Source organism: Aedes aegypti, chromosome 3 (genome assembly GCF_002204515.2).
Source record: "Aedes aegypti strain LVP_AGWG chromosome 3, AaegL5.0 Primary Assembly, whole genome shotgun sequence".
Classification (NCBI taxonomy): Eukaryota; Metazoa; Arthropoda; class Insecta; order Diptera; family Culicidae; genus Aedes; species Aedes aegypti.
Window position 1 is genome coordinate 82585361 of NC_035109.1, and position 24515 is coordinate 82609875.

At 38.4% G+C, this 24515-nt stretch overlaps 1 protein-coding gene across 12 annotated transcripts in view; it reads left to right on the plus strand.

Annotated features, from left to right (window-relative positions):
* LOC5565987 overlaps window positions 1–24515 on the plus strand; it is a 774815-nt gene that overhangs the window by 598573 nt on the left and 151727 nt on the right. For all 12 annotated transcript variants that reach the window (XM_021855745.1, XM_021855747.1, XM_021855749.1 and 9 more), the window contains 2 exons: window positions 5442–5551; window positions 14138–14303. In XM_021855745.1, coding sequence (XP_021711437.1) covers window positions 5442–5551; window positions 14138–14303 — 276 coding nt within the window. The remainder of the gene's footprint in view (window positions 1–5441; window positions 5552–14137; window positions 14304–24515) is intronic.

Below are 24515 nucleotides of genomic sequence, written 5' to 3' on the forward strand. Positions count from 1 at the left end.
ATCTTCGTACCTGCCACACGATATACGCATGCAAAAATGGTCATTGGCATAGTAAGCTCTCAGTTAATAACTGTGGAAGTGCTCATAAGAACACTAAGCTGAGAAGCAGGCTCTGTCCCAGTAGGGACGTAACGCCAGAAAGAAGAAGAAGAAGACTTGAAACGTCCTTCCTTGTGGCTAACGTCCCCTATGGGTACGGCTTGGGTGTGTTTTGAGAATGACACTACCAAGATAGCCTGGAATTCCATTAGGAAGCTTCTACAGAATTCCAAATGATTATTCCTACAGGGATTACTCAGAGGAACATACAAAGCGTTTCTCTGTATGCCTTGAAGTTTATTACCTAAAGTCACACCTGGAGGAATATTTTGGAAAACCTCTGGAAAAACTCATGGAACAATTTCTGTAGAAATCCTTAGAGGAATCTTTAAGAATTTTATAAGCAATTTCAGAAAGAGTTCATAAAAGATTATCTAAAGTTATTCTTGGTGGATTTCTTGGAAAATTTCTACAAAGAATACTGGCAGTAATTGATGAATAAATTCCTATAAAAATTCTCGGAAGAATTTCTGGTAGATTCTTGAAGTTTTTTCATTGAGAAATCCCAGGACGAATGCCTCGTAGGAAACTCGGAAGATTTTTGAAATAAACACTCGAGGAGTTTACTGAAGAATAAACTGAAGATTCAATAGAAACAAAAAAAAACCCGGAAGATAGCCTGGAGAAGCTTCTAAAAAAGTTGAAAGTGGAATATCCAAAGAAATTCCTGGTGGAATCTCGTGAAGGAAATTTTAGTGAATTCTTTTGTAGTATTTCTTGTGAAACCCCTGCAGGGTTCCCTGGTGGAATACTTAGAGGAGCTCTTGGTGGAATTCCAAGATAATTCCTCGATGAATCTTTAGAAAAATTCAGTTTATCCAGTAGTTCATCCTTTCATGTTAATCTCTTCATGTGTTCATGTAGGATTTTTTGAAGGAGTTTCTATGGAAAATCTTGGAGGAATCCTTGAAGCATTCCCTGGAAAATGTTTGCATTGCTGAAAGATATTCTGGAGGAATCTGTGGATGAACTTCTAGTGGAATCACCAGAAGAATCACTGGAAGATATTTGATAAGAAGAATTCCTCATAGAATTTTTGTTGGAGTCATGTACTTTTTTTTTGTGTTGGATTCCTCGAGAAATATATTTTGGAATTTCTAGATGAATTTCTAGAAGAATCTTAGAAAAAGTATTCTGAAAGAATCTGTTCAGGAATTCCTATAGTTTCACTGTAGGAATGCATAAATAAATCTCTGGAGGATTTTTTTGGGTGAAATTCTTGAAGAAAGCATTAAAAGAATAACTTAAGCAATCCCTTGTTAAGTTTTTGGATAAATCCCTGGAGAAATCTGTAGAAAAGTTACTAAATAGAACTGCTGGGGATTTCTTATCATTATTCATTTCTCCCGGTACTTAAATTTTGAAACTTCTGCTCCTTCTTAGTACGATTATTTCATAAAAGTCTTTGAAAAATTCCCCCGCAGCCACAGAGTTCGAAAAAATAACAATCACATATCCACTAGACTTGTCTGTCTAGATCATTCAAAGCATGCGAAGCAATATAGTGTTGCTGTAACGAACTTTGACAGTCGGTCGTAAATCGTAAATCGGTTTGACCAACTTGGCATGAGCATCAGCATTGATGACCGTACAATTCGTAGATGCTACTCCGTGATTGACCAGACACCAGAATAATCGAAATTGTACAGGGAATCAACAGATGTAGCTTGTGAGTAGCATACCATCTCTAATGCACATTTTTGAGGACTCTGAAATTATTAATGTCAATAACGGCGCCGGCCACGTCCTTACGGTCATCGGGGAAGTGAAAGAATGTTAGTGTGACATCCATTGTTACTAGAGACCGAGTATACCTCTGCATCTTCATGGTTGTCACGGGAAGGAGTTTTATTAGTGGGAGGGCTTATAAGCTACATGATCAGGATTCATCTTTTACAAAAAGTTAGGTGTGATCCTTTGCTCCTCATTACTCTATGGTGTGGAAATTTTATTCAGAAGAATTTGAAAATATGAGCTAGAGGAGTGGAAAGCTCATGAACTTTACTATTCTCAGCAAACAGAAATACCCTAGAAAATTGTATATTTTTGTGGATTGCAAAAGAAGACTACCATTTCAATGTCTTAATATAATTATCCAAAACTAATTCGAAATTTTAACAGTTCTGGCAACAATTTATCCAAGATCCACAAATACGCTTGAAATCTAATCCTTCTAACTGACACAGATTGCTGGAGACACACAATGCCCCAAATTGACGTCAACTGATTAAACCCTTGAAAAGCTGTTCTCATGGAAATTGACTTGCAAAATATGCGAATTGGTTTCCTGTGACAAGGTTAAACCCCGTCGGCACGGGTGGTGAATTTCGGGCCCGATATGGTGGTAAACAACAACAACCCAGCAAATGACATAACAGATTGACCATCCCGATTCCAATGAAAAACTTGCTCTGAATACCAATGCGCCCATTATTATGAGGGCATCCCTTTTCCGGCGCTTTTTCCGGGGGTGGTCAATCGTTTTCACTTTCGTTCAGCTTTTCTTTGACAACTGTGTAAATTTTAGGGATCACTGTTCCGGCCACCCGGTTTTGGTGCTGACATGGACAACATTGCTGATTCCCGATCAAAAATAAATAACAAACTCATTTTAGAATATTACTTAGTTTTTTTTTTATATGGATAACTGTGGAAACTTTATGAAGACAATATTATGGTATCTTAATATAATTAGCTATTTATAAGCTACTATTTTTTATTCATTTTGCGATAAAAATTATCGAAATTGAAAATTTTCAAAACTTGGTTTGTTATTAAATTATTATTAGTGTTCTTATGATTACTTCCACAGTTATTAACTGAGAGCGTTCTTTGCCAATTGACCATTTTTGCATTCGTATATTATTATTTAAATGTAACAGTATCCCACCTTATGAAATACTTTCTATATCATGATATGGTATTCTTTTGCTATGTTTTCCTACTCAGGTTATGATGATGTGCTGGAAAATACTTAACGGACACGGTTTTATGGAATATAAGAGGGGTGGGCAGGATTCCGTGGGAGTGATTCCACTCGGACTAAAATGTCCCTGTCATCGCCATCATGTACCAACACCGCCGCCGCCTCCATGTGGGCCAAGCAGAGCATATCTGGAGCGGAATTGTTTACACAGAAAATAATGATGATCACAACGATAACGACAACGATGATGATGCAATTTTGCGCCACGCACACGTGGAATGGCCACATCTCGACGCAACGCTTGGCAGATTTTGTAATGGTTATGTGAAGAGCATCTCGCCGCATTATCAATACGGGGTACACTGAAAACTCGATTTACGTTGATTCTGCTTACTCAATAACAGTTACGAAAATGGAATTTGTTTGAGTTTGAGAAGTGAGAGTGAAAATCGAATTTTCTTTGATATGAACCTTCATTCAGCTCTAAATGACTTTTTCAAAATAAAAAACTGATTAACTTCGGCAGGATATTTTTCCATTTTTACCATTAGTAAAAACTTGGCATTTTGTTTTTAATTTGTCATGGAAATATGCCAACCGAAACCATTTGTTGAAAATATATCAATCAAGAATTATAAGCTACTCTCTCGAAGTTTCTTGATGAGCATGATTGTAATTTACCTTATGGGTAAGATTATTAAGCAAGCAAAAAATGAGAATTGTTAGAGATTCTGTCTAAAGAATTCTGACTACGTAAAATATTGCAAACGATTCGTTTGCGCGAAGGGCAATCCCAAAAGTTAGACTTATGGTTACCGCCGCAATTTGCGCATGCACAATTGTTGGTATCTTCCTTTACATGACAAAGGTCGTTAGCGTGAGTAGAACCTCCGCAAATCTTGCATTTAGCATCCATGCGGCAATGTTTAGTAGCATGACTCAACTTCTGGCACCGACGGAACTGAGTTTGTAGTTTCTGGAAATTTACACCAAGTTTCTGGAATGGTTCCCATTTTACACGGACATCAAAATTAACTCAATAATATTCTTGAGAAAGCCCCTTCCATCGAATGCCAGATTGAATTCTCTTTTTATAATGATTACTGTGACTGGGGAAAATACAACTACCGTGAACCCCCGCTAATTTGAACGATACCTCATGCAAACCATCGGGATTCATTTTTGATTTGAACTTCTAGTCACCCTACGAACAACAGAAACTCGTACTTCTGGTTACCCTTTTGGCTGTTTTGTTTTGATTCTTCGTTCCGTTCCACAGCGTTGCATTTCACTTTACCCCGTTCCATGAGCTGAATGACGTTTGAACCATTTTTAAATCTGAACGATGTGCAAATTGACGGGGTACGAATTAAAGAGTGTTCAGATTGAATGTGGTCAAACCAACGGGGATACCTGGTAAATTATTTATTCCATTTTTGATCTCTTCAGGTGACTTATAGTCACTTGAGAGACCTTTCAAGACGACCTTGAACAAACGTTCAGTTCTGTCGTTATAAGTAAAAAAATGGACTTCTTCGGCTCAAGAAGTTCGCGATATTTAGAAATTTCGGGAAAAACGCGACCGTCTACTTTCTTTGCGATTTGAAAGGAAACCTTGATTCCCCTAATGGAGTTCAAGATCTCTTTCCTGAATCCCTAGAGCCTGCTTCGATTTTATGTTCGGAAAATTTGTCTATAGCTTCGAACTGATTGGTCAATTCGATTCAATTATCAACATTAACCATTTCACCCTTAGAAGAAAGCGAGCATTCCGGAGAAATGTGATTTCTTCCATGTTTGACACGTTTAGTAACAGTTTTATAAACCACTTTTTTTGGAAAAAGAGTTGTAAATTCGCCCTTTCTTTTATTGGTAGTAATCAGTGAATAATCGAATTGACCATTTTAGAGGCAAGAAAAGGGAAGCTGCAATTTGAAAACCGATTACAATTTTGTGAATCTTTCATAACATTGTGTATCTTGCTGTACTAGGTTCAACACGTCAATATAACATTTTCTCAACGAGACACACTATCGATGCTCCGTCAACAAAACCAACATCAAATATTCTCCCCAAAAACCGCTATCTTCTTTCCCTGCGATAGACTTCCCACAAACACCGTTTTTCAGTTTCGTAGACAATAGGACAATGCCTCTTAGACGCTACTAAATGTTCTTCATTTTCTGTTATCGCTATTAATTTCCCCTATATCCACCCTCCCCCTCATGTTCCATAGATTATATATAGCCACCATTGTAGTTTCGATGTTTCGTTCGGTGATTGATATATGTACTAGATACCCTATTACATTGCTGCTTAACCTATACTTAACCACTGCACACAATGCCGAAACCCCAAAAAACGATAAGCACACCTCCTGACGATCGTCTTTTATCTTCCCTCCTTTTACTTACAGAACCGTCACCGCTGTATGAGAACAACCACTATCACGAGGAATGTTTGAGGTGCAACTCATGTGGTCTCAACTTAACCGGCCCCAATCAGAAGAGAGCAAGACGTTTCAAGGTAATTAGGCTAATGTATTGGGTGCAGTGCAACTGGGGGGTGAATTGGGCCACATGTTTGGTTTAACTTGAACGGATTTAGGATTACAATTAGAATAAAGTGGGTCAAAAGTTTCTTCTAAAGATTCAAAACAATTGTTATTAAAGTCATGATGTTTTAAATGCTATTCAAGTAAGAGACTTCCACTAAACTATTTTTGAAATTGATTAGGGTTTGGAAAGTTATTGCTGTTTGGTGATTTTAGACGTGAAAATTACAATTTTTGATTGAACTTACATTGCATGAAACCAAAACAAAATCAATCTTATTCGATTTGGAATTTGGTTTTGAAAATATTTCGATGTTCCTTGGGGGACCGACATTCCTCATATAAAATTACGGCCATTTTGTTTTTGGTCAATTTATCAAAAAATAAAATGTGAATTATGCAGGTGAGCTACTCTTCTCTACTACTCTCATACAAATCGATTAAGTATTCTTGGAGATATCTGGAAATAACGATATGATGTTTTTTTTTAAAGTTTTCAAGATCTTTATTTGGCGTGGTACCAGAAACCGAAATGGTCATTACTCAAAGACGGCTGCACTTAATTGCTGTATTTTATTTCCCAACTTTCTTTAACTAGTGTATTTTTTCCGAAGCATTTATATTCGAGTACTGTAAAAATTCTGTAGACTGAGAAATATGAAAAATGAAGTTTTTTTTTTAATTCGAATATAGGCCATTTGTGTGATAAACGTATTAAAAACTAGTTCTTCTTCTTCTTCTTGGCATTACGTTCTCAGTGGGACAGAGCCTGCTTCTCAGCTCAGTGTTCTTATGAGCACTTCCACAGTTATTAACTGAGAGCTTTCTTTGCCAAAGTTGCCATTTTCGCATTCGTATATCGTGTGTAGAGTTACATATTTCTCAGGAGCACATAAATGTACTGACGAGCCTCCCACCAAACCGTCTCTCAGCTCATCGGAATCCTAGTGTGCTGCGCTAGACGGAGGCTCACGAGAATTCTAAAAGCGCGCGCAAGGCGATGTGCTCCCGGGGTGACTCGTCTCATGCGCTGCTCGGTGTCTAGATGGCCAACATGATATGGTCGAAGATTCGCGATCCAAGAGTTACAACTTCGATCCTCGTTGAAAACTTTTGTAATCACTTCAATTATTGCGCTGAATTTTAAACAGCACATGTGACGGAGCGCATGAGACCGCAGTGAGACACATCTCAAGAAAAATGAGGCGCACCAAAAAAGGTCTCAAAATGTACAGCGCGCCCGTGCACTTGCAAGCAATGAGGCTCCTGCACCTAAGACTACAGCACGTGCACAGTAACTCTACATATAAGTGAAGAGCGCGTACAGAACTATATCGCCGGAGGCGGCATGCGTAATCGCTGGGATGATCCCGATCTGCATCATCCTGTCCAAAAACATCGATCGCTATCAGCGAAAAGAAACCAGGCAAGCAAGGAAGTTGGCGCGTAGAACGAGCTTAACATAGTATCGGTAATAGTCGTCGAGGCGCCTGCAAACCGAAAGTCACCCTTCAACTGGAATTTCAGAAGCGACCCTGACACTTGTCCGGCCACCATCGAGTCGGAGTAGGCTAGATCCTCCACCGTTGGCTAGCTGAGTAGATTACGTTCCAAGAATTCGCTCACAGTGAATGCTACGAACCTGAGACGAGACTCGCGAAGACGGTCTTCTTTTTCTGTGATTGCTGAGTTTTTTCTTATTCCACTTTGTGTTTATGCTGGCTTGCAGTTGTAAGGGAATGGATAGGAACTTCAATTAAGCTACTCTTGTTTTCGCGCAGACAAATAAAGTTTCAGTTACGTCTGGTCTGTCGAGTCTTAGTTGCACAATGGCTGCAAAGCCGTTTTCACTTGTGTCTACGAACTTTGACACGCAGGACACTAATTTGGACTTTGCAGGTGTTGTAAAAGATGAATGATACTCTGTAGCATCTTTGAATCTGAATCCGGTAGAATCCGGTAGAACTCTTAACCATGTTAATCATTTCTGAAACTGTTGCTCTTCAATGGGTGTGACCCAGATCGACGATCTCCAGATTTTTTGCAGGAGTTCTTTCAAGTACATTAGAAAATGCGAAATAAAACCAAGTGGATCGAAAATCATAATGAGAGTGCGAAGTATTCTAAAACGGGGTAACTTTGATAGTGCGAGACCCACAACATTCTTCTTCTTCTTTCTGGCGTTACGTCCCTACTGGGACAAAGCCTGCTCCTCAGCTTAGTGTTCTTATGAGCACTTCCACAGTTATTAACTGAGAGCTTTCTTTGCCGATTGACCATTTTTGCATGTGTATATCCGTGTGGTAGGTACGAAGATACTCTATGCCCTGGGAATCGAGAAAATTTCCTTTACGAAAAGATCCTCGACCAGTGGGATTCGAACCCACGACCCTCAGCATGGTCATGCTGAATAGCTGCGCGTTTACCGCTACGGCTATCTGAGACCCACAACATACTAAACGTAATAACAAAGTTTCTATCAATCGGTTAAGCAGAACGAATGCATAATTCCATAGAAGATCGGATTCGTACTGGCCATTTTTGGGAAGTGTTACTTCTTCTACCATTTCCATAGCTCGTTGATCTCGGAGACTTTTATCTGTGGTTACGTTGCACTCGCATATTTGTACGGCATCGTAGTTCACGTGACTCTCTATTTGATTACTTGGCAATCAGTTCCCATACATTATCCATCCGAGACGTGTTTTGACAGGTTCGGACGGTTTTCCTTCCCGGCTTTTCAGTGCACGTTTCAGCTGAGCGTTGTCTAGACCAATCAAGATACGTGGACTAACTTCGTAGGTGTAGGAATCGAAGGTTCACTGCGTCATAGCTGACCTGGTCCGTCCGCGGACCCTCAGAACGTCTGATCCATCGTGAAAGGGATTGAAATAAGCAATATAGCTGCTTTTGGGAAATATTATTATTTATTTTAGCTTTTGGGAATTGTCTTCTCTGTTTCATTCAACCGATTTGGAAGAAAATGCTATTTCGTCAGCGAACTCTTTAATTTGCGCAAAGCGGTAGAGGAATTATAATAAATCTTCGAGCTGTTTAGTAGAATACCTATAAGTAGATGAAAAACCCAAATAAAGTACTATTCCATTTAATTCCACTAGAGTTTGTATCCTTTGACAGATACGCGTGTTTTGACCTCAACTGTAAGGCCGTCTTTGTCGTGTACTAGACGATTGTCAGATATTTCCCCGAAAACCATTTCCCCGAATGCAATTTCCCCGAATGACGTTTTCCCGAATGAACCACTTCCCCGAAAACATTTTTCCCAAATGTACCATTTCCCCGAAAAAATCTTAATGTTGGCTACTTACTCAAAGTTATTCATAATCCTGCTGCCAAAAGGTGTTTAATGTGCTAGCTGATGTAAGGTTTGATAAACATTTGTTATAAAATCCATGTGTCTGAAGTTACTGGTGTTCAAAATGATGTGCCGCGTGCATTATACTCAAAGTCACTAAAAAATTGCTCTTGTGATAGCCTGACATGAAAAAACAAGCTCATGATAGGCAGTTTCATTGTAAGCGGTATGATTAGCCTATGGCTGTTTGGCTTATGGACATTTGGGCGAATGGGCATTTGGCTGAGTTATGCCTTCTTAGAATTATGGGCTATTATTATATTTAAACTGTTTCAATAATTATTGGCAATTATCTGATAATATTTCAAATAGAATTTTTCCTTCTTTTAATGGTAGGCTGTTCTTTCAAATTATTTCGGAATATTTCGTAAAGATTAATTATTAGGTTTCATGTTCTTTTGCCATGTATTCATTTAGTCAAACGTTTATTCTTGCATAATACTTAGCGTGCCATAAAGGACTGTCACTACAATAAGCCAAGCTTTAGTACGGTAGGCTTATTGAAGGATCTATTATATCTTGCCCTACATAACTAGACATCGATTTTTCCTTCTAGAAACACCATGCTTCTATTTCCATTTTCTGACAAAACATCAGTTTAAAGATACATGTATTCATTAGAAACAAATTTGTCGAAAATTACCTAAAACTAATAGCCGAAAACATCAAATGAAGTGAGCATGTTAGTAATGAATACCCAAAATACTAATAATCTCTACCTAAATAAAAAAAAAACATGCCTATTCAATGAAAAATCTTTATCAAGGGTTAATCGGAAGCATTGAAAATGATGTTTCAAAACATTAGAATCCGTGATATTTGCATTTACAATAAAAATTAAAGAAGTAGGATATAATTACCAGAACAAAATTTGCTTAAAGTATCAGTAGCTCTGTCATTTTTATTGGTATAATTATCTATGAAAATTGCCTTCTGATTGAAGAAGGTAAAATTCCTGTTGAAATAAGAAGAAGCTGTGAGCAGAACAATATTAACACAGCAAAGCTTCAATGCACTGTCTACGATTGATAAAAGAAAAACCTAGTTTAAAAATTATCACCTTTTCGTTGTGCGCCATGGGGTAAAGATCTACCAGTGAACCTGGATGGTGACAAAGTAATACGACATGCACCAAACAAAGGACACGAGAAATACTACAATAGAACAAATATTGGTCGCAGTGGTTTATGTTCCTAACAGAAAAAAAGCAAATGATTATTAGAGCAGTAAAATAAAAAAGGGATATTTACAAAATTTAAAACAAGCAACTTTTATGGTACCAATTTATTGTTAAAATAAAACATTTGCCTATACTTTATGGAACACAAGCTACTAATGCGGAAGCAATGATCGAATAATGGCCTCGAAACGATGCACTAATCTGTCAGATGCGTCCCAAACAAACTTATTGACTCATTTTTTTCTTTTAAAATTCTTAAGTGGTGAAGATCAAGATGTGCCTTTTGGCTCACGCCTTTGAATCCTGCACAAAGTTTTCAATCAGTAAAATTTTATTTAATAATTTTGTCGATGCCCGTTCAGCCAGAGTCATTAAGCTTTCAGTCGTCGCGCGAATTTTTGTAACGCGAGTACAGGGTGTCCGCAAATTATCCGTACAAACTTTGAAGGCATGGCTCTATACAATGAAGCATAATAAATGCAATGTTCTTGCATGGTTTCAAATATTGGCTTATTATATCTTAAGAAGTGAGTTTGACAAATTTTTGATTTCAAATAATTGCAAAACCAACCCAAATATATTGAGGTATCTTAAAGGAAGCTGTTTTTCGAGCTTTATGACGGAAGAGAAATGCCCATAGGACTCACTAGATTTGAAACGTACAATTTTATATTTTCAGTCTAACTTGAAGCCACTAACCTGTAGATTACTTCAAATAATAATAGGACATTTGGATTCATCTCTTCTAGGTTTTAGGGATAACACATCTACAGTATGACTAGCGGCCCTCAGAAAAAACGTCTCCAAAAAATTTAAATTTGACTATCTCAGTAACAAGCAACCATTTCGAAAATTTTTAAAGTTGTATTTTGTGTTAACATATAGATGTATTATAAAAAATACATGGACAATGATTTTTCATTGTTTTCAACGCGAGATCATCTTTCCAATATTTTGCTGTTCGGATAATTTGCGGACACCCTGTAGTCGCGCGTTGTACTTTGTACTACACCCTTTGTTTTGCGAATATCCCAGGAGTATGAACACTTAGAAAGATGACGTCTTCGGCAAAATTGTTCAGTAGCTCAAGGGCTATCATTATTTGAGCCATGATATTCGGGATTTTGCCGCTAGGCGGCGCTAGTGAGCATGAAACTTTTGTTTCGTGGATCTCAGAATCCTGACCACTTAGAAAGATGGCGTCTTCGGCAAAGTTGTTCGGTAACTCAAGAACTATCATTGTTTGAGCCAATTGATTCAAAATTTCGCCACCAGGCAACGCTAGTGAGCATAAACTATTTGTTTTGCAAATATCTCAGGAGCCTGATCACTTAGAAAGATGGTGTCTTCGGCAGAATTGTTCAGCAACAACTATGTCGAAGGTGCCTGTCTAAAATGTCAAGATCGTGCAGTATCCATAAAACAAAAATTTAATGCTCACTAGCGCTGCCTGGTGGCAAAATATCCTATTTTTGGTTCAAATAATGATAGCCCTTGAGCCACTGAAATACTTTTCCGAAGACACTATCTTTCAAAGTAGTCAGGTGCCTGAGATATCTGCAAACAAAAGTTCCATGCTCACTAGTGCCGCCTAGTGGCAACATTTTGAATTAACTAGGTTGAACAATGATAGTCCTTAACATACTAAACAACTTTGCCGAAGACACCATCTTTCTAAATGGACTTGCTCCTGGGATATCTGCAAAACAAAAGTAAAACTTCCATGCCCTCTAGTGCCACGTAGCGGTCAAATTCCGAATTAAATGAGGTACCATCAGATAGCGCTTCAACTTCAGAACAACTTTACTAAAGACCCCAAGTTTCTATATTATCTGAATTTTAAAATATAACGATTTGAAACTGTGGTTTCCTTGAACCGTATATAGTGCGTTCATTATTATGCGACTTCCATGTACATTTGTTGATTTTACCGTATTATAAAGGGCCATACTGTAAATAAAAACTGTCGAGTATTGTTCTTCAGAAGGTTCTTGAGGAATACATTTTGGTTTGGTGTAGATAGATATCCTTGTTGCAAAATGATAGCATATAAATCACAACTGTTGTACAAAGTACAACAGCGCGACAGATCGAAGGTTAAGATAAATTATGACCGGACAAACGACATAAGGCATCAGATTTGCTCACCTCTTGGATAATCTTTCAAAACCCACCTTCTACATTTTCTACATTTTTATTGCTATTCTTAGCATAATAAAATTTTGGTTCTATCCCGTTAGGAGCGAATACCGTTAGGCCGAATGTCGTTAGGCCGAAGGTCATTAGGCCGAATGCCGTTAGGACGAAAGGGTCGCTAGACCGAAAGGTTAATTAGGCCGAAAATGACCGATAGTTCTAATGAACTGTAAGGTCGAATGTATAACTAACAGGGATTGGTCAGGCTAATTTGCGTTACCTAGAAGCCGCCGAATGAATTGTAAGGTCGAATGGATTGTTGGTTTTCGATCAGGATAATTTGCAGTACCTAGAAGCCCACAATATCCGCTGTGAAATATAACTAGAAAGAACAGCCTTTGATTAAAAGAAGGAAAAAACACTGATGAATGTGTTAGCCTTATGAAATAAAAGTAAATGATCAAATGTTACCCTAACGACCCTTTCGGCCTAATGGCCTTAGGCCTAAAGACATTCAGCCTAACGGAATTTGGCCTAACGACATTTGGCCGAACGATCTGCATCCTAAATTTTAATACTGAACTTAATGTTTAACATATTTTTAAAAGCAGGGCTTCCAAAACTGTCATCGTTTTCCAATCCAAATATCTCGTCTGTCGTTTCTCGATTCAAATCATTCATAAAAGAATCATTAGTTTGAAGCGATTAACTGACTAACTGAAGTTAGTCTATTACTCTGATAGATGAAAAAAAAATGGAAAATGTGTTTGCAGAAAGCATTCGGGGAAACAGTACATTCGGGGAAACAGTGCATTCGGGGAAATGGTTTTCGGGAGAAAATCCTTCGGGGAAAATCATTCGGGGAAATGTCGGGTGTATGTGAACCGAAAGCTTCCTTCCACCGGAATCGCAGGACCGACCACGGCATCTGCTCGGATAGCATTGGTTCGGAAGATCTTCCGCCGCCGGGGAAATCTTCGTCGGAGTAGGATAGATCCACCGCCGGGGGTTATTCTGAGTAGTACGAAAGCATTACCGGCTCGTCGGAGCGCCAGAGAACTGGAAGCCATCCTCCAATCAGAATCGCTAACCGACTTCGGCACTGTACCGGGCACCGATTTTTTTTCTCGGGTTACCACACTCGAGACGTGCATCCCAGCTAGCCGGGTTAGGTGAAAGTTTCTAACTTTGCTAGAAGCGCAAAAATTTTATAAAAAATGTGCGTACATTGTAAATATGCTCTCTCCATGGGAATGACATTGCGCAATACTGTCAGTTTGGGCGACATTGGACGTATCTCTATAGATGAAGAAATAATGGCTTTAGTCATGATTCAAAAACGAACCCAAAGAAGAGAATGATTTTTACCAGATTCGTCTCGTCGTCTGTCGTAGTTGGGCAATGTTGGTCTTTGTTAATAGACTAGTGTTTTGCCACAGATAGAATCGATGACCATGATTTCGATGCCTTTAAAATATCAGGGAAGTACGATATTCCTTTCTTCAACTCAACAATTAGCAGTTTTTCTGAAAATAATATTAATTATTCCCACCTTTTGAACGCTTCTTTGTTTCACCAACCAATTATCACAAAGGTCACGTATATCAGAGAAGCATCATCATTAGCAGGTGCTATAGCTACTGAAAGCAGCTGCTATGAAAAGTTTCCCTTTTCCAAATTTGAAATTCTCTGTGATTAAGGAATTAACTGGCGGAACTTGAATTAGCATAGAAATCCAATCCAATTCAAGTTTTCGTGGGTTTTCAGCTGTACCCCCAAATAACTCTCTATTATACTTACAAAAAAAAAACTTTTGGCAATAAATCAATGCTCGAACATTTTTTTTTTGTTTTCCCATCCCGGCAGAATCAAATCCTCTGCGATCTACACTTCGCAGACGTGGCCCTAATGGAGTGTTCGGACTTTATGCAACAGCTGCGCAGCTTTAAGCCACAATCGTTGGGATGTGCCGTGGCCCGGCGGAAAAGTTCCACCACGCTGATCTTCCCGCTGCCACCGCAGGCCTGCTCAGGTGAGTGTTTTATGAGAATTGGAAATTCCGGGCGAAATATTTGGGGGCTGCAAGAAAGAAGTAAGTGCATTACGGTGTACATCTAGAGAAAACTGACTTAAGGCAACTATAACACAACTGTCGTCGGGGATGTCATTAAGCCGATGGCGGCTTGGTTTCATCGAGAATTGCTAAACTCGACAGCTCCTTAACTCTATGATCCTTTCAATATCGGTTACAGAGAGTTGACTGTAAAATAAAACAAATCATAAAAACGAAGCCAAAAATAACTGTTTTGCTGTTTTATGTAGGCTCACAAATATTGAGTCACAATTCAACAATCAATTCCCAAAAATCCATTAAAAAAATATTGGAGAAACTCTAGTGTGCAATTTTCCACCTTCGGACAAAAACAACAGTAAAGGAAATTCTAAAATACTTAAACTTATATTTCCATAAGAAAATCTTTTTCCCTCCAAAAAATATCAGCGGAACAGATCGAAACAACCGTGTTCAGCCTCTTAAGGCTGATTCAATCTGAACATCTCACTTTCTTGGCAATCACTTTGGCACGAAAAAAGATGTCGCTGTACATTAAAATTGTGTTTAGTCTTGTATCAACGATTTAAGAATTGTATCTTCCTGGAAGGAGCCGATGATGATAACGATGTTGAACTGTGATCTGCGGAACTGATTTCCAGACAACCACCATGGAGCATTGGTAGAATGATTTGCTTCTTTTCCGTTTCCGTCGTTGTTTGGTTTTGGTTTGAGAATCCATTGTGTTTTCGCTGTCGTCGGACTTCCAAAGTTTCGATTTCCAGCGACACGTGTTCGTTTGTGTTGCCTTCAAAATTGTTTGATCGAGGCCATTCCATCACGGAACAAAGAGAAAAACTTTAGACATCCTTGCTCCGTCCGCCGGAGAATCGACATACCAAGCAGTTGGTGATAAAGTTTTCTCATCATCAATTTGCCGTTCGGGTAGTCGTTTAGATTCAGCACGGTCGCTCATCATTCTCGATGGGGAAATGAAGAATTCGCGAGAAATTTATATTCACGAAGAGAAATTTCAAGGTTCGTTTTTTTCCACATGCTGATTTGAATAAGTTTATATCTATTTTCCCTTAACTGGTTCTGTGAAACTCGAGTTAGAATTTGATATTTTTTATACGCAATGTACGGCGATATTTAACTATCTTCAAATATCAATACTACTATTCATCAGAACAAAAATCACTGACAATGACTTTCTGCAATGTTTGGTTGGTATGTAACCAAGGAAAAAAGTTTTCACACGTACATCACACTGAACCCAATTTGCAGTTTCCGCTCCCAACAAAGTACTTTACAATGGATTACAAAACTTCTGCCATCATCGCTTTGGGACACATTGATCTGAGGGCCCAGTTCACATCAATATGCAAAAAAAAAAACCCGACCGATGCATTTTCCCAATCTCGTCAAAGTGAGGAAAAGCTTATTTTCCGCCGCTTTTTCATCACCTTCAAGCAGCTTCGGATCGTGTAGCAGCATGAAAACAGACATAGTTTCATATCGTCACCGACGCACACAGGAGTAAACATGGCCATAGTATCAAACTTGAAAAATTGAGATATTGGATCCCATTATATTTTTAAACATAGTTAAAAGTATGCCGCAAATTTTGAATACATAGAGAAGACGTCAAAAAGCATTGAATAAATGTGATGTTTTCAAAAAAGTGGGTTTTCAATGCTTTTTTACCAATGTTTTTAGTGATAATTTTTAGAAAATTGTAACACAGTCCTTGCTCCACTTTATAGTCATGAACACATGAATAGCCTTAACACAAAATTATCAAAAAAATTATGTTTTATTGGTTGATGTTCAAGACAATTTCAAATAACAATTTTTTAGTCGCTTCTGAACAGCTTTAATATTGAAAAGTTACCTTATAGGACAAAAATTTCGCTCGCAGTGTGAAACTTAAAAGGTCTGAAAATAATTTTGTCCATGTTTGACCCAAATTACGCCTGTGTTCGGAACGATGGCTACGACAACGATAGTAAACTCAATTTCCCGCTCATATTGTGAGAGAAGCGCGTCCCATAAGTGGATCATCGTTCACGCTTTTCACCAACTCGGAACTGGATTTCCCCTTTCACCCTTTCGCGCATCCATCTTTCGGTAACACGACTTTCACTTGCTACATAAGTATAGCACGCGGCTCATCAATCAATCTGCTTTCGCTCAGTCGAGGAGCGGGAGATGAAGTAAAACTTTCCTTCATCTCGTACAACTCGGGCAACAGCATCATCAGCCACCAACCCCAAGGTCTTGTACCAGGGATCAAGTTTGGCGGCTTCTGTAATATGGCAAGTGGGGATTCCCCAACTACTAGGGGAAGTGGTGGTAAAATGAACAGGGGTGGTAAAATGAACACCGTGCCTTTTACCGAGAAAAAAAACAAATTTCAATGAATTTTTATCATGCACTGACGATTTAGAGCATAAATCCGAGTGTTCGGATTGATATGGAGTTCAATTGAAGTGAAAATATTAACAAAAATTAAGATTTTAGAAAATCACGTTTGAAAATTGGAGCTGACGTAACTTTTGGCTCGGAGGTCTTGAGGTTTTTCAGTGATGGGAATATCGTTGTGATGTGATGTCAAATCTGAAACTTTTACATTTCTTTTTGAATGGGTTACAATCATTTACAGATATATTTTCGGGAATGCAGCGAAAATTGCTAAAAATATTAGTCTTGCTCACGTTTTTTGCATGATGTCCATTTTACCACCAACCGCTGTTCATTTTACCCACATAGTGCAGGTAAAATGAACATTTCAATTGGTTTTTGCTAGCGATAAAAATATGGGAAAATTTTGCTATTTTAGTCTGAATTCGTGTTGCTGCTTTAGCTAACATCTCTGTTTTTGATCGTGTGCGATAAAACTATACATATTCCTCGTTTTTCTATCAGAAACAAGATGATATCCTTAAGGTGTTCATTTTACCACCCCTTCCCCTACTAATGCTACTATCACTAGAGATAAGAGACGACCGGCCGGATGGAGCACATCATCTCTGTATGATGTCGACAATGGAGTGAGAAATGGCATATAAACTTTAGGCGGTTATCGCCTTGCTTTTGTGTTCGGCTGTTTGATATGGGGAAAAATTGGCCAATGAAAAGTTTCATTTGGGTGATATATTCAGTGGAAAGCTTTCCCCTGAGTTCTGGACCTGACAAAATGCAAACTGGTTTCAGGTCAAGATAGGACAGCTCTGCGTATGATTGTGTGTTAAAAGAATGTTGTAAAGAAATATATTCTTCTTCTTCTTCTAGGCATTATGTCCTTACGGGGACAGAGCCTGCTTCTCAGCTTAGTGTTCATGGAGCACCTCTACTCCACAGTTATTAACAGAAAGCTTTCTTTGCCAATGTTGCCATTTTCACATTCGTATATCGTGGGGCAAGTACGGTAATACTATATGCCCAGGAAAGTCAAGGATAATTCCATTACGAAAAGATCCTGGACTAACCGGGAATAGAACTCAGACATCTTCAGTATGGCTTTTCTTTGTAGTCGCGGACTCTAACTACTCGGCTAAGAAAGGTAAAGAAATATGATGCAGCCAAATAACCATACTGCTTGAATAGTGATATTACTTATTGAGGAAATATTGTGGAGGTACCTTAAGGCTACAACAAGATACAGAGGTTTGTACAAAGCGACTTTCATCCTAAGCGGTTACGTAATCCGTAAAATGCCCTATTCTCAGCAGCAACACGTCTTTTCGTTTCACGGGTTATTGCATTGTCACATTCATCAACTTCAAACACATTCCCATCAAATACTACCTCAGGGATAATATAGTGATTCTTACCTCTATCTTTTCCTGCAACCATGTACTTTGTTTTGGTTGAATTAATGGTACTTGCTGTATCTGTTTTTCAGAGGCAGAAGGGATTCCTCCCCTGCCCTTCGATCGATTCCATTGAGGTCAATATCGTCCGCAAAGCTAAGTAGCATGTGCTATTGTGTGACAATAGTGCTGTGTCTTTGCACACCAGACCTCCTAATCATTTCAATCCTTCTACATCATGAACAAAGTTGTCGTCTGTCGAACATTTTATTTTGAAACATTCTGCGTTGCGCGCATCAGCCTAATTAGTTTCGCTAGAAAACCATGTTCAGACATTATCTCCCAAGTAACACGTGAAGCATCTTTCAAATAGATGCATTCTAAAAATAGTTCTAAATATGTATCAATAAAAGCATCTGTAACTTTTCCAGTTCTAGTTCCGTTGCATATTAATATCAAAAGCTCATATAGTTTCATTATCGTTCCAACAAACTTGCATTTCACTTCTTGTATGACATTTAACTTTATCGAAACAACAAGATTTGCTGTCAATGTTCTCTGCGAACAACAATGAAGTCAAGTTTATCAAGATGTATTCAGCAACTTTACAAACAAACTCTTGCCACTTCTCTCAAAATGCCTATTTTAATGTTAGATTTCAAATTACTTTCAATTGAAGCATTTGCAACTTGAGTTTATTGCATTCAAGTTCCGTTTCAATGTCCACTACTCAAGAAGATTCAGATGCGCTAAAGTTGCACTTAACTACGTGTTCGACTGCTAGAAGTTTGTTTGTTTCAATCCAGTTGCAATACAGTCGTGTTTCACATTACGCACCATAAAACTACGAAAACATGTTCTAACAACAGTTTGTCTGTTTGTATGGTGTTTCTCATATGTTGCACGAAAGTTTTTACAATAACTTTAGTTTATTTGAGGTGTGGCCAAATTTAGCCAGCAATGAGCTTGTATACCGAAGGGTGTAGTCAAGTAACAAACAACAAGCCTTCATTAACAGGTAATATATATATATATTACCCATAACGCGGGTAGATTACCTTTTCGTGGTGCGTTATGGGGTAAAGATCTACCAGTGAACCCTAGTCCTGACTGCTTCAAACGAAGAGAACAGGATGTTATAGTAATCAAAGGAACACTTTTAGTCCTTGTTACATTTTAAACCTTGTTGAAAGTGACAAGTCTCGGTTTTCCCAGTTGCCGAGAATGATCTTGAGACAAGGAAAAAAATGAGTCGAATTCAACAATTTGTTTTCTAATCTTTAATTTATTTTGTTCTACAGTTTGAAGAAGTAAGGACTAGGATTCTGATGCATGGACAATATCGGTGTAATTTCTTGGCTTTATCGAGGGATCCGATTTTGCCTGATAAAGGGGCGCGCCAGTGGAGAGTGCATGCACCACACTCTTCGAAGGGTTGGAACCTTTCAGTTAGAATCCTTTCCTGTGATCAAGTTAGGAATTACAACTGTAAGAAAACCGAATGCTTTATCACTTCTCGATAGTGACAAAGTAAAACGACATGCACTACACAAAGGACACGGGATATACTACAATAGATCAAATATTGGTCGCAGTGGTTTATGTTCCGAACAGAAAAAAAAAACAGGTAATATGGTCGCTTATATAGTGGATTGGCGAAGCAATTATTCGAAGAGCTGGTGGAGTAGTGAGTAGAGGAGAAGATTTATAATCTTGAGGTCAAAAGTTCAATTCTCGCTTACTTTTTTTTTCTCTTAAGCATTTTTCAACATATAAGCAATTTCCGCGTCCTTGCGTTGCTATTCAGTGCAAATGTAAGTCATATTTACAACAATTGACAACTCTCATTAGTTTCGAGAGATATTATTTTTTATGAGTTGAACCAAATTGTGCTGTTTGGGCTGCCTCAGTTTTTTTTTTCACTTTTTTTGTGTTGTAATAAATGAACGAATGATGTTGAATTTCCGGAATTTATCTAAGATCGTTTGCATTTGATCCAGAGTCTAGCGGCCCTAATGAAAACCAATCTGGTATTCGCCGAAGAACGAGTGATCTCAGTCTGTTGAACAGGATAAACGACAGTACTTTGTTCACCAAATTCAGCAGGGTAATCCATTCGTTATTGACGTACTCCAGACATTACATTCCTGTGGACAAGTTTTTCGGCCTGAGGCGGGAATCGAACCCACACTCCTTAGCACGATGCGGCTAAATGCCTTGGTGATACTAACCGCACGGCTACGAAGCCCCAGGCTGTGTCCGTTCTTGTCGATCCCGCGCCGCCAAAGATCGTCCTAAACACCCGGCGTTCGAAGACCTCAGTCCTCGTTTCCTGTCCGTAGAGAAGGCTTTAGAACATTCCGTCGAATAACATTTGGTCGAATGACGTTTGGTCGAATGTCATTTGGTCGAAAGTACATTTGGTCTAAGGGACATTTGGTCGAATAGCTTTCAAACATTTCGTCAAATGACGTTCAGTTGAAAGGAAGTACAGTCGACTCTCCACATCTCGATGTTCTACATCTCGATATACAGGGGATAGGCAAAATGATTGAGATAGGCAAAATTTTGCCCAAGTTCAAATGCTTATAACTTTATGAAAAATGGATGAAATTGGATGCATCTGGAAGCAGTCGACGGCAAATTTGGTCCAGTTTTAGGAACTTTCTGGGCCATGCATATTTGCCACTGGACACCGGAGATGTTCCGGATTTTCTGAGGTCATGTCCAAATGTCATTTTTTCTGTCACTTGTATTTTTGTGCGGTGTAAAGTTAGATAGATGTTTGCAATTTTCCTAGAAACTAGAACTAATAGGAAGTTGAATGCCACTGGACGCATTAAGATTGGTTGGAAATCTTCAGAAATATGACCATTTCCGTAAAACTGGTTCCGGAAAGCATGGTCAGTCATGTTTGTATTTAAAATCATGTAAATATTATCCGGAGCTATATCCCAGCGGACAGCAACCTTAAAAATGATGTTTCCTGCAGCATATTCAGAACCATTAGATGCACAGACCACTCTATAGAAGGTTCCAGGTACCCCGGGGGAAGTGGTCAATTAGGAACATATCCGGAACCATATCAATATGGGCATCAAACTTCATGATTTTCAAAGGTTATGCATTCCGAAGCATTTCCAGCATCACCGGCTGCCATGACCACTTTATAGTAGGTTCCAGGTGCCCCGGGAGATGTGGCCTATGCAAAACATGCCCGAAAACACATCAATATGGGTATAAACATCAAGATTTTTGAAGGTTATGCTAATAGAAGTATTTACAGCGCAACTTATTTATACGACCACTGTATAGTAGGTTCCATGGGCCCTGGGGGATGAGGTCATGTTTCGAATTGGCCACATCTCTAGGAGCCCCTGGAATCTACTATAGAGTGGTTATTACATCATGTGGTTCTGAAAATGATCGCCATTTTCCAAGTCACATGGATCTTACTGTTTATGGTAGAATATGATTCTAAACAGATGAACGGACATGTTCCGAATCGGCCACATTCCCCGGGGCACCTGGAACCTACTATAAAGTGGTCATGGCAGCCGGTGATGCTGGAAATGCTTCGGAAAGCATAACTTTTAAAAATCATGAAGTTTGATGCTCATATTGATATGGTTCCGGATATATTCCTAATTGATCACTTCCCCCAGGGTACATTTTATAAAGTCACTTCCCCCAGGGTACTTGGAACCTTCTATAGTGTAGTCTGTACATCTAATGGTTCTGAATATGCTGCAGGAATCATCATTTTTAAGGTTAGTGTCCGCTTGGATATAGCTCCGTATAATATTAACATGATTGGAAATACAAACATGACTGACCATGCTTTCAAGAACCAGTTTTACGGAAATGGTCATATTTCTGAAGATTTCCATCCAATCTTAATGCGTCCGGTGGCATTCAACTTCCTATTAGTTCTAGTTTCTAGGAAAATTGCAAACATCTATCGAACTTTACACCGCACAAAAATAGAAGCGACAGAAAAAATGACATTTGGACATGACCTCAGAAAATCCGGAACATCTCCGGTGTCCAGTGGCCAATATGCATGGCCAAGGAAGTTCCTAAAACTGGACCAAATTTGCCGTCGACTGCTTCCAGATGCATCCAATTTCATCCATTTTTCATGAAGTTATAAGCATTTGAATTTGGGCAAAATTTTGCCTATCTCAATCATTTTGCCTATCCCCTGTATCTCCCTATGTCGATGATTTGTTCGGTCCTTTCATCATGCATACATTTTCACTCTCCACATCTCGATATCCTCCTTATCTCAATATCTCCCTATCTCGATGCGATTTTCGTTCCCAATTTTCTCTCCATATGGTCGGCGTTAAGTCAGAGTGGACCAAGTACAAAACTTGGGAAAATTGGATTATTCTGCCATCAGATGCAAAATAACGTTATCTCCATTTTACTTTGATCCGATTTGATGAATGTTGAAAACTGGGAGAGATATGTAACAAATTTACTCTGGATGATCAATAAAAATCTATAAAAGTATGCAGTCAGAGTGGACCAAGTGCTTTATACCATAACAACGAAAACGATCGATGCGCTGAGAAAGTCTAGAAAATGCAAGACATTTCAAGTTATTTTCCAGATTTTTTGACATGGAATGATTCTTCTTCCCATCCATCAATAGAAACTCATAAACATGTCATAATTCGATGGATCTTATTTTGATATCTGGCCATTTACCGTATTTGAGTAGGTGATCAGAAATTGCAACAATTTCTGTGCAGACAGAGTGGCCCAAGTGTCAAAAAGCAAAAAACTGATTGATTATTGCATTTTTTGAGTCGATTTCAGAGTTCGATAGAAGTTTATGGTAGTTTTATGTTGTATGTATGGACTGTCCTAGAACCCGCTTATTGGACCAGTATATTTTGGTCGGTACTCAAGATTTTCATGGACTATGTGCACTTGGTCCACTCTGACTGAACGCATATTTGAATATTTCTGGTCTTCAACGCCCTGACCCTTCAAAACCTTAATTTCCAAGGTATCGTAATGCCACTGATTTTGAGATTGAAGATATGGATTATTGAAGAATTTACGATACTGATGTCGAAGGGTCTTGATAATATGTCCAGCTTAAAGATATGCACCCAGTTTGACCACTCAAGCATTAAATGATTGTTCTTTTTCTTGAAATTGTTCAGTCAGAGTGGACCAAGTGCACATAGTCCATCAAAAAATCATTCTATCAGAGTTTTGGATTGTGATTTTTCATGTTTATCACTTCACATTATATTGTTTGAAAGTAACACAAGGATGGGTAGAAATATTGAACCAAAATTTTACTGAGATAAAAAAATACAAAGCGTTAGACTTTGAGCCCGTTTTTCTCAAAATATGAAAAATGACACTTGGTCCACTCTGACTTAACGCCGACCATATGTCGATATGCCCATTATCAAAGGTAACTAGACTAGATTTTAGAGATTCAAAACAATTCGCGAAGACGAAATGACATCTGTTTGTTCTTAATTTTCTTGGTAACTGAGTGATTTTCAATCTAGTATTCGTTAAAAACTTGTTCTATGACTCGATCTCTCCCTATCTCGATGGTCCCTTTGATATCGAGATGTGGAGAGGCGACTGTATAGTAGTCTTTTGAATAATCTAAATTACGAACTGTTGTTGAATGAAAAACGGTACACTTCATACATCTACAGTGAAAGGTTGTTATGACGAAATCGTAAGGGACCACCGTAATAGGGAAAAGTCGTTATAGAGAACTGTTAAAACACTAAACTGTTTTTCGAGAGGCCAAACAATGTCGCTATAAAGAGCTTTTGTCGCTATAAAATGTGTCATTAGTTATTCATATGAACTTTTCAGAACCATTTTTGTTGTACATTGACTAAAGTATGTAGCTCTAGTGAATTAGTTATTCTTTCGAAAAGGCATAATTCTTTGAAAAAGACTGCTAAACTAATTATAGGATGTTTTTTTTAATTTTTATTCTTTTGAAATGTCATCGTTCTTCGTAATGAAAGTTTTCGGTATCTTTCTTTGAAATCCGGGTCTTGCAGCATACGGACGTGATTAAGAGTTTCGAATGCTGAAATCAGTCTTAAAACAGAACATTGTAAATGTAAACAAATATTCACTTTTACGGTAATAGCTGCCAGCAGAAGATTTTACATTGTGATTTATATTAGTCCTACTGCAGGACTAGATTGCTTCAATCCCTGGAATCGTATTAAGTAAATTATTTCATATTTCTACACACTTAAAAAAAATACGGATTACGGTGAAATTTCACCGTAATCTCAACAGCTGAAGATTCGGTGAAAAATCACCGAACAATCTGTAAAATCTGAGAACGAAATCATAAAGAAAAACAAGAAAATGG